Source organism: Elgaria multicarinata, chromosome 3, assembly GCF_023053635.1.
Source record: "Elgaria multicarinata webbii isolate HBS135686 ecotype San Diego chromosome 3, rElgMul1.1.pri, whole genome shotgun sequence".
Taxonomy (NCBI): domain Eukaryota; kingdom Metazoa; phylum Chordata; class Lepidosauria; order Squamata; family Anguidae; genus Elgaria; species Elgaria multicarinata.
The window spans coordinates 6,383,141-6,402,915 of record NC_086173.1 but is presented as its reverse complement, the minus strand read 5'-3'; the positions used below and the strand labels follow the sequence as shown (position 1 = coordinate 6,402,915).

The 19,775-nt window shown below is 47.4% G+C and overlaps 1 protein-coding gene across 1 annotated transcript; it reads left to right on the top strand.

The window, feature by feature from the left end:
- Positions 1 to 1,841: 1,841 nt before the first annotated feature.
- LOC134396524 (glycoprotein-N-acetylgalactosamine 3-beta-galactosyltransferase 1-A-like) lies at positions 1,842 to 19,775 on the top strand. Its single transcript, XM_063123036.1, has 4 exons — positions 1,842 to 1,920; positions 11,964 to 12,227; positions 14,272 to 14,936; positions 19,445 to 19,775. The coding sequence occupies exons 2-4, from the start codon at positions 12,023 to 12,025 to the stop codon at positions 19,664 to 19,666; spliced, it is 1,092 nt and encodes a 363-aa protein (XP_062979106.1). The 5' UTR covers positions 1,842 to 1,920; positions 11,964 to 12,022; the 3' UTR covers positions 19,667 to 19,775.

The window sequence follows — 19,775 nt, the reverse complement described above, 5'->3', positions numbered from 1 at the left end:
CCTGCCTCAATCACTGAACTTTACAGAGGGGTGCAGACGTTGCTGACTTCCATTTGTAACCCTCTGGGGTTTTCCCCACCGCTCCTGCATTTTTCTTACTACAGAAAAGATGGAATAGATGTACAATTCCTTTTGATTGGCACAACCCCTGGTGAGGGGTTGTAGCTCAGTGGATTTGTCACTTCCTGGTTGGGTGATTGCAGTGCGCATCGGCTAGGGCTGATGGGAGTTGCAGTCCAACGATATCTGGAGGGTTACATGTTCCCCACCCCTACCCTAAATAGTCTGGGACCCAGTTGCTGATATTGTCAACAGAGTAACTGTTTTGTATCCAGTCACACTAGGCAGGGCTCCTGCAGCTTTAACTGTTGTGATGAAGAGGGAATTTCATGCATACAAATGACACCTGCTGAAATTCCCTTTTTTAATGCAACTGTTAAAGATACAGGAGCCCTGTCCTCCTTTCCATATGGTCATCATATTTTAAATCTGTATAAATCACTGCATTGCTGCTTGGTTTTATCCGTTTGTGCTTTTATATTGTACTTTTATACTGTGGTTTTTATACTGTTGTTTGTTTTACACTTGAATTGTCTTCATGGTTTTAATTTTTGTGAGCCGCCCAGAGAGCTTCAGCTATTGGGACGGTATAGAAATGCAATAATAAATAAATAAATACCAGAAAGGCACTGGGCAGCTGTTCTGGCTTTTCTTCCATAACGGATTTTCTGCCTTACGGAAAAAGACAGAAGAAGCAATATTTTTATTTTATTGTTTTTTTATTATTATTATTATTATTATTATTATTATTATTATTATTATTATTTATTTATTTATTTATATAGCACCATCAATGTACATGGTGCTGTACAGAGTAAAACAGTAAATAGCAAGACCCTGCCGCATAGGCTTACAATCTAATAAAATCATAGTAAAACAATAAGGAGGGGAAGAGAATGCAAACAGGTACAGGCAGTATATAAACGTTAACAATAAAATAAATAAAATACCGGGGGGGGGATGATTTGGTGTTTCCAGACGAGGCTTTTAGCTTGCTGTTGCAGTGCCTCATTTACAGGATTTTATAAAGATCCGGGAGAGAGGTCATTTTACAACTTTAGTTGTAGCTCTCCCGTTTTCCCATCATTTCTTCTTCTGTCTTAACCCCATAAGGAAAAAAACAGTCAGAAGAGCTGCACCCTCCTGTTAGTGCTACGTCAACGCTTGTCAAGAAACATCCGTCATCGTCTGGACTCTCTAAACTTCTAGGAATAAGGCAGAGCCTGGAAGCAAGCCCTCCCCAAAAGCCACGAATTGCATAGGAGTGGACCAGAGCAAATGAGATTGTATGCAGTGGAAAGGACGGTTGAAGTGAGGATTCTGATTCTTGGTTGATAAATAAAATGAACGGGGTGATCCATCATCACCCTCGCGGGAAAGTACTCAGCACATGATCGGAGGAACTCTTTATTTGTATAGGGCCGAGGCTTGGCACTGAGACAGCCGACACAACTGAGCCTCCTCTCCCGCCTAGCTCCCATTCTGGCTTGCCTTCCAGCGTCCCTCTTGGAGAGACTTAAATCTGGGCCAGGCATGATCTCCCCAGATGGCATCGGGTTATCTCTAAGCGTCGTCGTCCCCGTACCCAGCCCGCCTCCCCCCCCCTCTTCGCCCGGGCCAGCGTTTTTAAGGTCTGTTTGGGAGGCGCATCTATTCCAATCAGGAGAGGATTTGCAATCTGCCAGCCAATGGGCGCGTCCAGGGGCCGGCCCTCGTAGTCTAGGATGGAGGCATGGTCGCTCCTGGATTTCCGTAAAGAGGCTTCGTGGAGAAGGCGGCAGCTCGGGGATGGCTGGTTGCAGGATGGGGGTGACTTTGGTTGCTTTCTATCCGCTTCGCTGGTGCATCTGCAAAAACAAGGTAACGTAAAGCCGCTGCCAATCGACCTCTGCCTGACCCCGAGGGCTCCCCAGTCCACCCGCCCCTAGGCAACCATGGGGCTCGTGATGATGGGCCATCCCTGCGCCCTATTGTCTTTGCGGTATTCTTTCCCCATTGCCGTTCGCCTTGATCCTCTGATGCTCAGAGATGAAGCAAACCCTCCTGGTGACAGCAGATTATGCGCGGTGCTCCGCATATATCTGTACCCCTTCCTATGTCCTGTCCCGCATATCCATGCCGCTCCTTAATCGTCCTGTACACTGCGCACGTTCTGAATACTGTTCCAACAGGAGTAAGTCTCTTTCCTCCCTGCCTTCCGTTCACACTGTTGCTTGTGGGTGAGGTGGGGTGAGGAGACACCTTGCTGTCTTGGCGGGCCCTTTGTGAGCCAGGATTAATTCTGCCCTCCACCCCGACTCCATCCCTACCCTTTCTCCTTCCTTTAGCATGGATGTCTTCAGTCAGGACACAAGCGAGGGACGCCTGAAAAGGGTGTGTATGTTAGTCCTTTCATTTCCAGGTTCTGGAAAGCTGCTTCTTCTCTCTCCTCTAGAAGTTCTGATCTGTAGGGTATTTTCCAAGGGGAGATGCCTTTGTTTATATGCTTGGTAGACCTGTTTGGCGAGGAGGACTTCTTGGGACATATGCTTCCTGAGAGCCTCCCCCCACCTCTGGCCATAGCTGCTTCTGTCTTGCAACAATTCTGTGTGAAGGAAAAGCAACTAAGGGTGCAATCCTATGGATATGAAATCTCCCCTCCTCCCCCCCCCCCCGTCTAAACAACTCCCAGCATTCCCCAGTCAGTCATACTGGCTGGGGAAGGCTGGAAATTGTAGGACTTCTTTTCTGCCTAAACATGCATAGTTTTGCTCCCTAAAAGTCGTGTGGCACCTTAAAGACTAACCAATTTATTTCAACAAGCTTTAAAGTGGTATTGAAGTGCGCTGATAACTGTTGGGGCACAATCCACATTCCATAAGCTCCATTTTTGTTCTGGTTTGCCCCACGTTATCCACCTTCGTTTCATTAGCGCATCAATCCCTGGTCGCTTTCACATGTGCGCGTTGTTGTGCTATTTCAGCTCGTGCATCTTTTCACCTCTGCTGGCTTGCACTTCCTTGTACCGCTACTATTCCAGTGAAATCTCCTCTCACTTGTTTTCCGCTATTGTGCCTGCCCCGCCATCTCCCTTCTCCTTCCCCCTGCAGTTCATTGGTTGTTGTGGCTGTGAGGGCCTACAACTGCGCAATCACGGCAGCCTGAAACTGTGTCGTTAAAGAAAACCAACACCCAACGCTTTTCCCAAGGATCATATTAAACAATATTAGCAAAGTGGGGGTTGTTAGGAATCAGTGATGGATGCCTTTGGGGAAGCACACAATAAACGGAAAGGTGTTTTTAATGGGAGACACCATGGGGCATTATCGGTGGCGCCTGTTTCTGCCATTTGAGCTGCGCAGGGCGTTCATGCGTCCATGCTCCCTTTCTCTTCCCAGTTGTGCAATTCTACCTGAGCACCCATACAGCAGGCAGTAAAAAGAGGGAAGCTGAAAGAGAGTGGGAACTGGAGCAGTAAAAGTATGGTTGACCATTAGTTTGTTCTACCAACTCAGCACGTGTCCCCAAGGAAAGGAATTCAAGTGGTGTATTGGAGGAGAACCGCCCTGCCCTCCTCTTTCATCAGGGAGACCACCCTTCAACACACACACACACACACACACCAAAAAAATCGGGATGTGCTGATAGCACAAGGGCAGCTTTACATAGGGAGGCAGGAGCAGTTTTGTTGTACATGGAGGAAAAACCTTCCCCTCTCCAAAATAAGACGGAAAAAGGGAGGAAGAGGCAAGATGAGTGCAGGACAGGGATGGTGTCTTGCAAAACCACATACCAGGCATGGTGAGAGTGTGAAAAATTGCTGGTGTGATGGAGCTGTGGGTTCCTGCTTTTCATTCCACATTTGCAATGATTTGACACAATGGAAATTGGGGCCTATATTGTTAGATCAATTTACATGTGCAACTTGGGGTGGGAAAAGACTACAAGATAACCCTAACTATGTCCAAAAAAGCAAATAAAACAAAATTGCAATCCGTGCAAATTATGCGAAGTTAGCAAATATAAGGGTTTTTACTTAGCTTGCAAATGTTTGCTTCTTTAAAGGAATATATTCTGCTTCTACTAGATGTGAGGAGGGCCAAATTTATATACCGTGACCCTGACCATGATCACCAGAAAATCTGCTCAGCCCTCTCCCCTCTGTTCTTCTGAGATTTCAGCAGGCATTCACTGAGAGCTGTATAGTTCACAGGTACAGGAACTGCTTCAGATTGTGACTGTCACAGTGGGCTGAGGGTTAAAGACCACCCCCCCAGCCCCCATGCAAGGGTCCTGATTTGGATCAGAGCTCTCATGCCTGGGGTTGGATCCAGGCTTAGATGTATGTAACATAAACCCATTAAAATGACCAGTGGTCCAGGATGATGGGAGTTGTAGTCCAGAACAATTGGAGGTCATAGGTTAAGGGGAAACTACCATAGAAAGCTCATAAGCTGCTCTGCCCCCAACAGGATGTTAGAACTACCCCAGTCCATCTCTGAACTTACGCACACAGCTAGGCAGGCCTAAGGAAAACACCCAGAAGTTCACCTTCCAAGAGAAGGTGGGGATGTGTAGCTGTGGAGCAGCAGGTGAGGGTTTCTCCAGGCAGGTGAAATCAATCTGTAGTGGTGAACCCATGGGGAATGTTAGATTTGAAGGTCCTTGAGCTGAGCTATTATATGGTTATGGGACAAAGAGTGTATTTATGGATACATGCATGACATTGCTTTTAAGGGCACAATCCTATGCATGTTTAGACAGGCTGCGGTATGCTGTGAATTGTAGGACATTTTCCTGTCTAAATATGCATAGCATTGTGCCCTAAGTTCTTTTACTTGCAGCACAGTCCTATGTGTGTTTTAGCAGAAAATCAACAATGGAGCTTTCTCCCTCATAAATGTGTTTACGATTGCAGCCTTCATCTGGGCTGCCCATCGCCTCCAATTGCAACCACTAGCAGTTCTTATTCATCATAACCCTGCATGCGCTGGAAGACTGGAGGGAGAGAAACTCTCCGTCCCTTTATCACCCTGATTCCAATTCCAAAATGTGGTGTCAATATTAAGGAGTAATTAGTCTGCATTAAGAATTCTTTAATATGCAGACGAGATAGCTTCTCTCTGTTGCTCAGGCCTGGCTTCCAGTTGGACTGAGAGATGTCCCCTTTGGTTGCTATGGAAACTGCTTTGGCAACTGGTAGCTCTCAGTAGCATTTCAGTGCTTGTTGGGAGCGTTCACTGGGAAGGGGAAGCTTTTGGGTGTCTGGATCCAATCTAGGCTGTTACTAAGCTTTCTCATTCCCCACCCACCCGTGACTGTCGGATGTTTTGTTCTGAGATCATAGAATAGTAGAGTTGGAAGGGGCCTATAAGGCCATCGAGTCCAACCCCCTGCTCAGTGCAGGAATCCCACCTTAAAGCTTCTCAAGTTTCAGTAAAGGATAGCTTCCCAATAGGTTTTTGCTTGGTGTCCCATGAATAGGGCAAGGCGAGGTGGGGCAGAGCAGATCTGACAGTATAGGTGAGGCTTCACAAATGCTGGTGTTGCCCCTCAACCAGGGGTGAAAGGCTTGCTACCCCGGTTCATTAGTAGCCAATCAAACACACAAGGCTGGAGAATGCTCTTAATCTATTTACTTCTGATACTGCAACATGGAGGTGCTCTCCGGTTCTACAAAATAGAGGCACCAAGAACAAAGGAATCTTACAGTATATATATGCTCTGATTACACAGGGGGTGTTTCTAAACCCTTGATTGGTCAGGGCGGGTTTAGCAAGTTAAGTTACATTCAATTTGCAAGTTACGGTGCACAATCTCGAGGAGTCATAGGTTACATTTGATGCTTCATTGGTTGAAAGTTTTCCTCTTTGTCTGCTAGCACATGATGTCCACCATTAAGGAATGCAAATCTGACATGTAGCCACCTGTAGCCACCCTTTGGCAGAGAACCCATCTTTAACCCTTGACATATTACATTCTTAGGCAAGATTAAATTTCTACCTGCCTCTATCACTGGGATCGTCGTGTTGGCTTGGCTCCCTATTTCCCTGCCATAGGACTGTCCATATTTCCTCTAAATCAGGCTCAAATCTGCCCCATCTCTATCCAGCCCTCTGGGATTTCCCAGAAGGCCATGCCCCCTTTTCCTCAAAGACCAATTGTTTAGTGGTTTCCTAGATTTTATGCAGTTTTTCTCCAATTCTAAAAGGTTGAAATGCCTTTTAAGGCTTAGTTACTGACACCTAGTATTGTATTGAAAATCCATCCGGCCCCTTTTAAGGCTGAGGAAATCTTGTATTTCCCCCCTCCACTCGAATGGCAGTCTTGCGTGTGTGAGAAATAAAGAGATATGTTTCTTTTTCAATAAAGTTAATGCCAATATATATTCAATAAAGCTAATGCCAATATATATTCAATAAAGCTAATGCCAAAATGTATATTATGATTTTGTTAGAGTGTGGGCCAATGGGGCAGGGTCTTGCTACTGAGAATATATGGTTGAAAATAGCTTCAGCCTGGAAACACTGATCTTCGCTGAGGCATAATTAATGGACAGGGAAGGGCCCAAACAGGTGCAAAGCGCCGTTAGACTATTCAGTTGAAGTAAAAGAGAATAATACGGAACTTGTGGTTAGACTAGTGGTCAGAAGAAGTGACAAAACTGAAACATACATCTGTTGTTTTTGAACTTATGACTTTTGTGGTTACCTGATGGGTGGAGGGATGATCAAGAGCAATAAAGTGGGTAGGCCCAGATAAATCAAACCTATATTTGGGCATAAGTAAATAGAGATGGGTGGAATATTAAATGAAATGAAAAAGCAAGTAATCAAAGGCGGGACAAAGCTGCGTGCCGGGATAGGCTGTAACCCCACAAGTCTCTGACCAATCACGAGACGGGGAGGGACCTCTTCGGCCGGGTGTAGGGTATAAGATGTCTTGACATGTGCTTAGAGGGTGTGCCTACTTTGCTGGACACCCAGACTTGCAATTCTGTATCAATAAAGGTAACAGAGTGCTTTCACCATTGTCCTTGAATCTTTATTTCAAATCACATTTCTAACACGTGCCGTTAAGAGGCTCAACACCTTGTGTTAAAATGGCCTTTAAGGCCCCGATTGGCACAGGGGAGGGGGGGAATGGTAAAGTGCGCTTCCTGTTCCTCCAGACAGTGTGCAATTCCCATGGGCACACTAATGGCATGGTTGAGGGAAATGCACACTTTTCAGAGGTCCCAGAAAGTGTGCTTTGCCTAGGGCTCAGGAAGCATGCTCAGCCTCCCAAGTGCTCAGCAAAGGCTCACATGGCCCGGCTGCTTGAATACAGGGCTCAGTGAGCTTGCGGGGCAGGCCCTCCACAGGTTCCCCAAACAAGGTACCCTTGTTGTTCTCACTGTTTATGCCTTTGGCCCCACCAAACACTGGGAAGCAGCCTCCAAGAACTTCTCTAAAATGGAATTTGGCCCTCAGGGTGAAAGAGACGGTACACCCCTGCTCTAGACACATTGTTCAATCCTCCATCAGCAAAGCTGTACCGGTCATAAAGAAAATGTCCGGACTGCTTTGATTGGCAAGCAGCCAACCTGTAGCCGGCTTTGCCTGGTGATGAGAAACAAGCACTTGTTTCCGGAGGGAAGGGAATGGGGGGCATGCAAGCCTGGCTAGAATTGGCACTAGTTCCTCCTAACTAACCTGCACTGGTGTGAGGAGGGCAGGGTGGCCACTCAAACATCGCCCCAAAAGAAGAAACGCATCATCAAAACAGGACATACAAGGATGCAGATTTGCATAACATGTCTATATGCTATGTTCTGTCTAGATGCAAATTTAGAAATTATTACTATAATTTAAATAGCAAGGCAGTAATTTCACCATAGTGAGGAAGACTATGTCTGGGTAACCAGTGTACCTACTGCTTTTGCAGAAGGCAGATCCTGGTGTTGGAAAAGTGCCCTCTCTGAGGCAGAGTTGCTACGGTAGTTGCTAATGAAATGTTGCAAAATGTCTATGAGAAGCCATCCCAAGGATAAGCAAAATCAAGTGAATGTTTTCTTAAAGAACATTCAGTATCTATCTCTTTGTGTTGATGCTTTCCAAAAGAACATGCCATGTATTCTCTTGTCAGCTAGAAATTTCCTGTCAGATGGTGTCTACGTATTTGACACCAGAGAAGACAGTGTATAAAACCTAGCTACCTCCCTTGCGAGGTAGGCACATGCTTTGGGAATCCAACCCACATCATCTATATTTTAAATTTTAGTAATCATAAATAATGGGTTGGATCCAGACTACACTTGGGTCCCACTGAAATCGGTGTGGAAAATTACTGTTCAATCCTATATATATATCTACTCAGATGTAAGCCCTATTGGGTACAATGAGGCTAATCCCCAGGGAAATATGAATATATTTGAATATATATGAGTAGAGGATTGCAGTATTAGTCCTATTGATTTCAATGGGAACTAAGTTTGATGAACTTAGGCTGCACCCAATCCAATGTTTCTAAATACTATGATGATTCATAATATTCTGAGATTGCAAAATATTCCTTTATCATTCAATTAAATTAGTTTTTCCTAAATAATGCATGAGCATTCTTTGTTATTAGAATTTATTAAATATTACAGTACATTAAAGGTTGATACTCCATGTTCTTAAATGCATTAACCAAAATCCACTGAATGCCACAAAAGAGTGTGCAAGCTTTCAAGTTCTCCAGAATTCATCATCAGGCTTGATAGTATAAACTGCAGGGGGCAGGAGGAAATACAAAAATTAGGCCAGATGTTCTGGGGAGTTGCAGGAGAGCCCAAGGGTATTTAATTGTATTGTAATAATTTTGTTACTGCTGTCTTTTACTTAGAACTATTGGGAACGATTTGGTTGAGGGTTGGTATCCAAATGTATAAAGTAAATTAGGAAATGTGAGCCTGCTTTGAACCCTGGGAATAGGAGGATAGGGTGACCATATGAAAAGGAGGACAGGGCTCCTGTATCTTTAACAGTTGCATAGAAAAGGGAATCTCAGCAGGTTTCATTTGTATATATGGAGAACCTGGTGAAATTCCCTCTTCATCACCACAGTTAAAGGCGCAGGAGCTATACTAGAGTGACCAGCTATAAAAGAGGGCAGGGGCACCTGCAGCTTTAACTGCTGTGATGAAGAGGGGATTTCACCAGGTTCTCCATATATACAAATGACACCTGCTGAGATTCCCTTTTCAATACAACTGTTAAAGATACAGGAGCCCGGTCCTCCTTTTCATATGGTCACCCTATAGGAGGAGATTTCCCCCAACTCACTAAAAACTTACCCAGCAGAGTGTGGTATAACCAATTGCACCCTTTTCATTGTTTTCTATCTGTTCCTTGTTCCATTTTTGTTCTGGTTAAGGCAAAAGGTTCATGATGCTGGTTCAGCAAAAGGAATCTGTAGTGTTTTCTGTCTGAGGTTGCCTTTCCGTACGGCATCTCTGTTACGTGCATACCCAAGTATATAAATGTCACAACGTATTTACTCCCAATCTAACAAAGATCTGGTCTCTCCCACTTCAATATTTATCTTCCAGTGTGGTGGAATTTTCAATTGTGCTAGCCAGTGTTTGCTTTTCTTGCCCCAAGGGCCCCCACTTTAGCTAGCTGGTTGGAGAATTAATTCTGTAAATGTTGTAGGGCCGAGGGATTAATTAGCAAACATTTTGATTTAATGAATAATAGATGGAACTGGATTTTAGCCTCTACTGCCACCACTTTCCAAGCAATTTGCCGCAATGGGATTCCTTGCACGATACAGCCACCGGTTCTGCTGGATGGGAGATTGGTTTGGGGAAAGCGGAATAGAGCTGCAGGTTGTTAAGTCTGGGGAAGGTGCTGTGGTCTCTACCTCCCCCCAGGGAAGGAGTCCATGCAGAGTTGAGGACTCTGAAGCTGGCTATGTCCAAAGAGCTCTGAAGGAGATTGGGATGGGGGGGGGGAAGGGGGGGAAGGGCATGAGATTTGTAGATGGGCTGAGACTATGAGGCAATTTGAGTTACATAGCACAGAAATGGACCTCCAGGCCAATTGCTGTGAATTTTCACTTCAGGAGACTACTGTCTATCTGTTCCTTGCTCCATTTTCGTTCTGGTTCAGGCAAAAGGTTCATGATGCTGGTTCAGAAAAAGGAATCTGTAGTGTTTTCTGTCTGAGGTTGCCTTTCCGTACGGCATCTCTGTTCCGTGCATACCCAAGTATATAAATGTCACAACGTATTTACTCCCAATCTAACAAAGATCTGGTCTCTCCCACTTCAATATTTATCTTCCAGTGTGGTGGAATTTTCAATTGTGCTAGCCAGTGTTTGCTTTTCTTGCCCCAAGGGCCCCCACTTTAGCTAGCTGGTTGGGGAATAAATTCTGTAAATGTTGTAGGGCCGAGGGATTAATTAGCAAACATTTCTTTTGAAGGAGAAAGGCAAGTCTACTCCCCAGCATACGCCTGGCTCCTATAATATGAGGAAAACTAATCATTGGACATTTTTTTAAAAAAAAGTAAATGGCTTTGAGAGCTCCTCTGGGCAACAAGGAAGTGCAAAATACATAGTGCCGTCCTAAGCATGACTACGCAGAAGTAAGTCCCATTGAGCTCAGTGTCAGTGTGTATAGGATTGTAGCCTGTATGTGGCCTAGCAGCTGGAACAGAAAACTGCTGTATGTGGCTCAAAGGAAGCTGTCAAAACAGCTCCACCAGCTTCCAGTCTGTTTCCGGGCACAATTCAAAGTGCTGGTTATGATCTATAAAGCCCTATATGGTTCGGGTCCAGGTTATTTGAAAGAACGTATTCTCCCTTATGAGCCTGCCCGTGCTTTGAGATCTTCTGGAGAGGCCCTTCTTTCAGTCCCATCTTCTTCACAGGCATGCTTGGTGGGAACATGGGAGAGGGCCTTCTCGGTGGCTGCTCCGGTGCTCTGGAACTCTCTAGGCTGGCTCCCTCCTTGATGGGCTTTCGGAAGCAGGCTAAAACTTTTTTGTTCCAGCAGGCCTTTGGAGAATAGTCTGGCCCTCCATCTATGTTAATGTCTTATAATTTTGTTGTGTATTTTAAATGTTTATGGTTTTGTTCCCCCCTCCCCATGTATATTTTAAACTTTGTAAGGCCGCCTTGAGGCCCAGCATTGGGCAAAAGGCCGGATACAAATAAATATAATAATAATAATAATAATTAACCCAACAAAGGTCTGAGGGCTTCCATCCATGGTGCCAGCTACCTCTCCTCCTGATTCAGCTGTTCTTGCTGGGTCTGTTTTATTGTCAGTAGCTGAGACTCTCCCCTCCTCCTGGGTAGACCACGGGCGATAGGATCTTCTGGGGCCAAGTGGACACTTCTACAACGATTCGGAGCTTCTCACCTGGTCACCTGGAGAGCCGTGGACTGAGGGAGGAGAGTTGGGAAAGTAGGTGAGGCTTGGGATGGGGGGTCAAAGGGGTTCTCGGGGACCCCCAGATGAAGCATTCTTCAGGCTGTCCCACGCCTCCTGTGGGAGTGGGGTTTGCGATGGAATCACAGTCCCCCTTCTTCTCCACAGAGGTCTTCTCTGAGCTCAGTCCAGCTGGGAGCCTGTCACAGCTTTAGATCAACCTCCCTCAGCCTGGCACCCTCCTCCTAATGGCCAGGCTTGCTGGTTGGGTGGGGGGGCTGCTTTAGAACATTCCCTGGAATGGGAGAACTCTGAAAACACCTTGTAAGCAGAATGTGTATCTGAGATTGTGTGTGTATACATACTGTATGTATATTGGTGCTTGGATATATATTATGTCCCTATTTTGAAAAGTCTGCTCCCAGCTTATCTGTTTCTATGGTGATCGGAGCAGCTGGCAGTGCCAGGATAAAATCTCCAGCCAAGGTCACTTAATTGTTTTTCTCCTCTCTCCCCACTACAGGTTATGTGAAGTATACCCGGCCCTCACTCGCAGCTCGCCACCCCTAGTGGCCAGGTAGCATGGGGTTCCTCAGCTCCAAGAGCTCGTTCTTCGCTTTCCACCTGGGCCTCATTGCTGGCTTTGTCAGCACCTTCTACCTGGTGGGCAACCTGATATGGGAAGGGTCCTCACGGCCTGGCACCCAGCCGCCACATGGCTCCAAGGATCCTGAGTGGATTGTCGATAGATCAGCCCTCTTCAGAGTGGCACACCCACACCTGGAAGGTAGGGGCTGGAGCAGGGAGGAAGGCAAGGTTCACTCGGGCAGCCTTCCCCAATCTGGTGCCCTCCAGCTATTTTGGACTACAACTCCCAGCATTCCTGACCATTTGCCAATGGTGGCTGGGGCTAATGGGATTTGAAGGCCAAAGCATCTGGAAGGCACTAGATTGGGGAAAGGCTGCACTAGAGCGATCTCAATAGGTGCCCTTGGGTATGCTAATCTTTGCAGGTCAGTTGCATAGGTTTTTATCTAACTGGCTGCGTATACCTATGTTCCTGCCTAGGTGAGTAGATGATTGTAGGGTTGGGTGTGGGAGGATGGACCCAGCCAGATGTCCTTCACATGCAGTTGGTTTTGTGTGTGTTCTGAGAGCTGCTGTATGGAGTCATCAGCACAGGCCCTAGCTCGGTGTGGTAGAGCACCTCCTTTGTATGCAGGAAGTCCCAGGTTTGATCCCCGGCTTCTCCAGGAAGGGTGGAGAAAAGAATCCTCCCTGGAATCCTGGAGAGCCATTGCTGCCAGTCAGTGCCAACTCGACTGGGCTAGATGGACCCAGGGTTTGACTCAGTATAAGGCAGCTTCCTATGTTCCTATGTGTGATGCATTCGTTGCTACACTTTACAGCAGGGGTGCAGAACCCCAGGCCCAGGGATCAAATCTGGCCAAGCTGGGGTCCCCATCTTGCCTTCCAGGATTCCCTAGGTGGCACCACCCCCTTTCCCCTGGCCACCAGTCATTTAGGGGTCCCCCCCCCATTCCGAAAGGTTGAAATGACTCCCCTGAGGGCTTTGTGACTGGCATGAAGCACGCAAAGCTACAATATGCTGGTCTTCTTGGTATTTTGGCCCCCGCCCATCTGCCTTCAGCCAAGGTTCTGGAATGCAGCCCCTGAGCCCTCCAACTAAAAGAGGTGCAACAGCCCTGATCTACAGCTTCAGACTGCAGCAGGCCCAGGACTGATATGTCAGGAGAAGATTTCTCTGACACAATAGTATTGAGTCGCTTGGTTTTTCTTTCTTTCTTACATTTGAACATTTGATTCCCCCCCTCCCACCTGGTCTGAAGTGGTATAGTCAAGTACTGGCTGTCCCAGAAGAGACCAAGTTGCACTGGCAGCTGACTTGGGAATGTACTACAGGACCACGTTGGTCCTTCCAGGTAGAAGCGAAATGGAGGCTGTCATCCGCTCTAAGTGCTACACCGTATTTCTGGGTCTGCCAGCAGCAACTTCTCTTTCCAGCCTGTGAATCCCAAGGCTGTAAATAATGTTGATGGATTGGATCCAGACTTGGTTATGCTTATAGTAGGCCGATTGAATTCAATGGGACATTTTAGTCATGACTCATGTAAGTATAATTTCTTTCAATGGGTCTATGCTAAATGTGACTAAGTCTGGATCAGTCCCAGAATGGTAAAGTTCTTAAGTGGAATGTTTTAGACTTGCAGGTCCATGTGCCAGTATAGTCATTTGCTGGTTTCACACAACACGATAAGCTACACTCAAGGTTGAGTATGGGTTATCATTGAACTATGAGTTGTTAAAAGATGGGTTGTAGAGTTGCATGAACATAGCCATGCCAAGAAACCATGGTTAGTTAACTATGAATAATAAATATTGTATGTAATCTGTTTTTATGCTTTTTATGGTTTTAAATTTTGTATATTTGTTTTTAATGTTCCATGTTTAAATCTTTGTAAACCACCCAGAGAGCTTCAGCTATGGGGCAGTATATAAATGCAATCATCATCTTCCTCCACAAGGAGAACCCATGGTTTGTTATTGGATTGTGAATATGGCTTGTTCATGGTTAACAAACCGTGGTTTGTTAGTGCAGCTAGGTTTACGCAACACAACATCCCACAGTTCAACGACAATCTACACTTGAGTGTGACTTGTGTTATATGAGCCCAGTCAACTGAAAACGAATTGCCATGGTAAAGAACAAATGAAGTAGATGTTCAATATTTAATAAACATGAGGCACACACGCCGTGGCTGGAGGGGCCTGTTGTGCAAAATGGTAACTCTGTGGATACCTCTTCTCAGGCGAAGAGAGTGGCATGGCGGATGAGCTGTACGACAAGGTGCGGATCTTGTGCTGGGTGATGACTGGCCCCAAAAACTTGGAGACGAAGGCCCGCCATGTGAAGGCCACCTGGTCCCGTCACTGCAACGTGGTCCTTTTCATGAGCTCGGTGCAAGACGAAAACTTCCCCACCATAGGGTTGGACACCAAGGAAGGCCGGGACCAGTTGTACTGGAAGACCATTCGGGCTTTCCATTACGTGCATCAGCACCACTTTGAGCAGGCGGATTGGTTTCTCAAGGCCGACGATGACACCTTTGTGGTTGTGGACAACCTGCGGTGGCTGCTGTCCAACTACACCCCCGACAGGCCCATCTATTTTGGCAAGCGCTTCCGGCCCTTTGCCAAGCAAGGCTACATGAGCGGGGGCGCCGGCTATGTGCTCAGCAAAGAGGCCCTGCAACGCTTTGTGGCTGGCTTTGCCTCCAAGGTGTGCAGCCACACGAGTTCTGTGGAGGATCTTGCCCTGGGCCAGTGCATGGAGAAGATGGGGGTGGAGGCCGGGGACTCCCGGGACTCTGAGGGGAGAGAGACCTTCCATCCATTTGTGCCAGAATCCCACTTGACTGAGAAATTCTCAAAAAGCTTCTGGTATTGGAACTACTGTTATTACCCCATTGTGGAGGTAGGTGGCAATGTTTCTCCTATAGTGAGGATTCCTTGGAAGAGATTAGGGCAGTGGCTTTCATGGGTTTCAGACAGGAGTCTTTCCCAAACCTACCTGCAATGGTTAGTCTGCTACGGTTGCTGTTCTTTATGTTCCGACTGAGCTGGGGTCTGCCCTACCATTAGGCAGAGCAAAGCATCTGCCTCGGGCAACAGATGCTGGGGGATGTAGGGTGGCAGCAAGCTATTGAGGAACAAAGTGGTGTGTTCCACTCAACTTACCCTCTGCCCCCTAAGCTAGCCTGCTGTCCTCAGGTGCACTGGAGGATGCTGTCCCATTGCCAGAGTTGAAGTAAGGTTCAATTGCCGGTCCAGTTGTTTCTGTATATTGAATGGGGTTGGAGGCGCCATCTTCTCCTTCACCTCAGGCAGCGAAATGTCTTGAGCCTGCCCTCTCCGACCCTGTCTCCCGAGTCTCTCAAACTTAAATCTCAAAGTAGTTGGTGGACGTGCCTCAAGTCTAGTTCACACGGATGTAAACTCAGCATCCGTGCACACTGATAAGCTGAGCTCCTACACATCTTTGCTGAGAGGTTAAGTCCCATTGATTCCAATGGGTGTTACTCCTGGATAAGTGTATCCATACAGTTGCAGTCCAGAGCACCACATGCCAGCTCTCTTGGGCAAGACACAGGGCTCCTGCACCTTTCATAGTTGTATAGAAGAGGGAATCTCCGTAGTGCTGCTGGCACGACATGCCACACCTGACAAAATTCCCTCTCCTATGAATGATGCCAGAGCTGTGTCCGGCTTTTGCATCTGGCCTCTTTGCTTTTGATCCTAGTCTCGCCCATGGTTTTCCACGCTGAACTGGCAGCAGTTGTCACTTTCTCTGTGATGGCAACAACTTTTGGTGCCCCTGTGGATAAGCTGGTAGAGTTAATAACATTAACAGTTTTGCACTGGGCAAGGGATGCAGCAATGAAGCCCTCTTTTGACCATAGGGCATGTGTGAGGGGAACAGTTTTGGAGGCTCATGGGTAGTCTTGCCTGACCAAAGAGGGTGGAATCTAGGCTGAGGAATTTGGTGGGTAAAAGTGCTGGAGATGGTCTTGGTTTGAGAACTAGAGCTGGGATCGATCAACACCAGGGGATTAAGTGATTAGATTAATTGGAGTTTAGCTAATGCTTGCCGTGAGCTGCTACAGAAGAGAGACGACAAGATTGCACTCTTTCAGGGGACTTTAGGTCTCACGTGGCTCTGGGCTGTTTTCCTTTGCACCTCTTGGTGTAGGTAAGGACATGAGTGCAGTGTTATCCCCTGGGGATTTCTTAAGAACTTGGAATGGACCATTGTATTCTGAGGAGGGATGTGTTGGAGAGATTTAGGGCGTTACTAGACGAGGCTGTAGCGTGCGTTACCTTCCACAGTCGTGTCGAGGCTTCCAGATGACGTTCACTAGGATCCGTCGTTATCCTGCGGTGAAGCCTCTTTATCCCGTCTTTAAAAAAGTGAGTTCTGGTGCGCCTTTTCCTGCCGGCCCGCACTAATTCGGAGTAGGTGTGGGAGGATGTGAGGTCACTGCGGTCCGCACTGGTCAGGAAAAGGCGTGCTAAGGGGAGTGGCCAGCGGCTTCGGTCAATTTGCAATTTGCCCTCTGCCATTTGCGCCCAGCCCACAGCTGGGTCAGCGCAGCTGAGCGGCTTTTTTTTTATTCCCACAGTGACAGTTTGCGCAGGAACGGAGGAACGGAAAAGTGGCTGGTGTGCTGCTGGGGATGGGTGGGGGATGTGCGCCTGTTTTTTCTAGTTCAACCTCTGCGTGGGTCACTTTTCAGAAAGGCCGGCATCCCACAGTAATGGGAAGTTGGTGACTCCTCGCGGTGGGCAGCCACAGTGGCCGCATAATGGCGGTGCTGTACGCTGCGCTGAAGATGTAAAGGCTAGCGGGGACTGAGGGGGATGGTCCAGGCATGAAGGGCTGTGTGCCTGTTGGTGTGGGTACGCGGGCACAGCTGTTTCTGGGCTGCTGCCATGCCTACGCCCAGATGTGGGTTGGGTCCGTGGGATGGGGGGGAGGGCACAGAGGCGGTCATCGCCACCGACACTTCAGAGGCATGATGGGAGATGTAGGCACAGAGTGCCCATGCAGACGACTGACCTCAGGTCATATTACACCCGCCACGACCCCATCAATGTTGACCCTCAACACCGGCACTCGCTGGTGCCTGAGGGGGCTGGTACGCAGCAGCAGCAGCAGCAGCAGCAGCAGCAGCAGCAGCACTTCAGCTGGCACTGCCACTGCCGGTGCCGCCGCCGGTGCCATGGCGGCATCGCTGACGGCTGCGCAAGCGATCTACGCTGTTTGCGGTCTTTCGGACTTGCGCAAACCGTGCGGCGAGCGGGAAAAAAAAACAGAAATCAGGCCGGTGTGGCTGCGCAACCGTGCTCGAGGCGGCAGCAGCACAACCGGCGCAAACTTCCGCCACAAATCTAAGGAAGGTGTGGATCATGAGGCGTCACGGCTGAACGGGAAAATCCGCTTTCACCGCTCCTCAACGACGGAACACCCGGTAGGTCTAGCAAAGCCCTTAGATTTTAAATCGGGGCGGACAGCTTGAGGCCCTCCAGCTGTTTTGGCCTACAGATCCCATGATCCCTCACCATTGCTTATGCTGGCTGGAAAAGGCTGATGGGAGTTGTAGCTCAAAACATCTAGAGGGCCACAAGTTGCCCATCCCTGATTTAAAGTATAAATCTCTCCAATACATCCCTCCTTTTATTGATCCCTCATAGCTACTCTTTTCAGCCCCTACAGCCAGAACTGTGTGTGTTCTGCAATCATCAGTCATCCTGTCAATTTGATATTGGCCACAGAATTCAACATCCTCAGAATCTCAGCTTTTATTTTATCATTTAAAAACTCCTTTTGAGCCTTAAAGACTGTGCTGATAAAGACTTGAAAGTTGGAACAACTCCTGATGAAATCTCAAACTCAACAAAAAGTTTGATGGCACTTTAAAAGCTAACAGAATAGATGTCATCAGAGATTTTGATAGATTTTGTCTAATCTAATCCACATCTGCCTGTCTATCCATCTAATCTGAGCCTACTTCCAGATGAGGCTTTTATCGTGCTGTCACAGCATATATGACGGGCCGCCCACATGTTATTGTCTTCCATCTGTAACCCTCCCGTGTTTTCCCACCTTTTGCCTTAATCCAGGACTGCTGCTTTAGCCAGTAATGGGATGAAAGTTTCCTGTGACATTTATTTATTATTTTATTTATTGCATTTATATCCCGCCATTCTTCCTCCCAAGGAATCCATATAATCCTCCTCCTACTGTCCATTTCATCCTCACAACAACAACAACCCTGTGAAGTGGGTTGGGCTGAGAGGCTGTGACTGTCGCAAAGCCACCCAGTGGGTTTCCATGGCTGAGTGAGAACTAGAACCCGCATCTCCTGACTCCCAGGCCAACACTTTAGTCACTACACCACACCAGCTCTCACATAGACAGATGGTATGCCAGGATAGAAAAGGTTTTGCCTTCTGGGATGCATGAATGGTAGGAGGGCTGCTATCCAAGAGCTGCCCTTGGGACACTGGGATGGGCTCTGCAGTAGGGCTTGGAGAGGCCAGCAGGGCATTGGAAGATAACAAAGCTGCTGTCCCCATGTAGGTTTTGTGCCCCTTGCTAAATTTCTTAATCCTGGAAGCCCAAAACAAAGAGAAATGTTGCAGTCTGTATAAATCATGCAAACAGATTTTGTTTTCTTTTGCACAATTTATTCTGCAGTTTCACTTTTTTGTATAATGTTGACTTCGCTGCTTTGACAGGCAGCGTATCTCCAAGCCCTAGAAACCTGGCACAACCACCCCTCTGGGTCTTGAGATTTCAGCCTCGCGCTTTCAAATACATCTTCATAACCATACGGATTAGAACTTTGGCTCTTCTTGAAATGAAAGCTGAGATGCTCCAGAAGCTGAATTCTGTGTCCAGGGCCATTTTCTGTGCGTCTTCCGTCCTCTTGCAGAATCTTGCTGTATGCACAGACCAGTTTTGAGGCTGTAAAAGTCAGGCTTAGAAAGTTGTGAGCAAAAATGTCTGGAGCAATGTTAGAAACTGGAGGATTTCTCTTCTTCCTCTTCTTTGCAGACATTTCATCTTTGCAGACGTCCTTTCTTTCTCGTCGCACCCCCGGTTTCTGCACTACAACCCCCTTTGCCTTTTGATACTGCATCTAATTACAGCACAAGCTTTCGGACCATTTCTGCAAGTGGCTCTGCCCAATGGCTGTGCCAACTTGCCTGTGGCAAATCCTCCACTGGCCCACTGTGTAGCATTCAAGCCAGAGACCATCTTCAGTTTTCTCTGCTGCTGCTTCCTTTCCCTGTGGCTCTCTTCTGCTTTTTTTTCACGTTGAAAAGGGATCCATGTTTACCGAACGAAGCCCAGTGCAGGCAATTAGGTCCATGCTGTGTGGCTTCTGCTATTAACCCTGATCTTCCTGTGCTCCCTAGGGCCCTCAGTGCTGCTCTGACCTGGCCGTCTCCTTCCACTACGTGAACTCAGAGCTGATGTACACCCTGGAATATCTGACCTACCACCTCCGTGCCTATGGCTACCACTACCGCTACCGCCCCCCCTTGTCTGAGAATGCTGCTCGCCTCCAGCCCCGGCCTCGGGGGGAGCCCCTGGAGAGGAACAACAGCACCACCTCGGAGACTGAGAAGAAGATGTAGGGGCGGATGACTCTAGAACGAACCAGCCCAGCTGCGATTCGTTGAGACTTGCCATCAAATGCACGTGTGCCTTGGTACCACTGGGCCCTGTGGTCCTCAGAACATTTCT

Excerpts from the sequence above, each read along its gene's own strand:
- LOC134396524 (XM_063123036.1), top strand. The coding sequence starts at position 12,023 with ATGGGGTTCCTCAGCTCCAAGAGCTCGTTCTTCGCTTTCCACCTGGGC. Across the intron at positions 12,228-14,271 it reads GGCACACCCACACCTGGAAG|GCGAAGAGAGTGGCATGGCG; the intron begins GTAGGGGCTGGA and ends ACCTCTTCTCAG. Across the intron at positions 14,937-19,444 it reads GTTATTACCCCATTGTGGAG|GGCCCTCAGTGCTGCTCTGA; the intron begins GTAGGTGGCAAT and ends TGTGCTCCCTAG.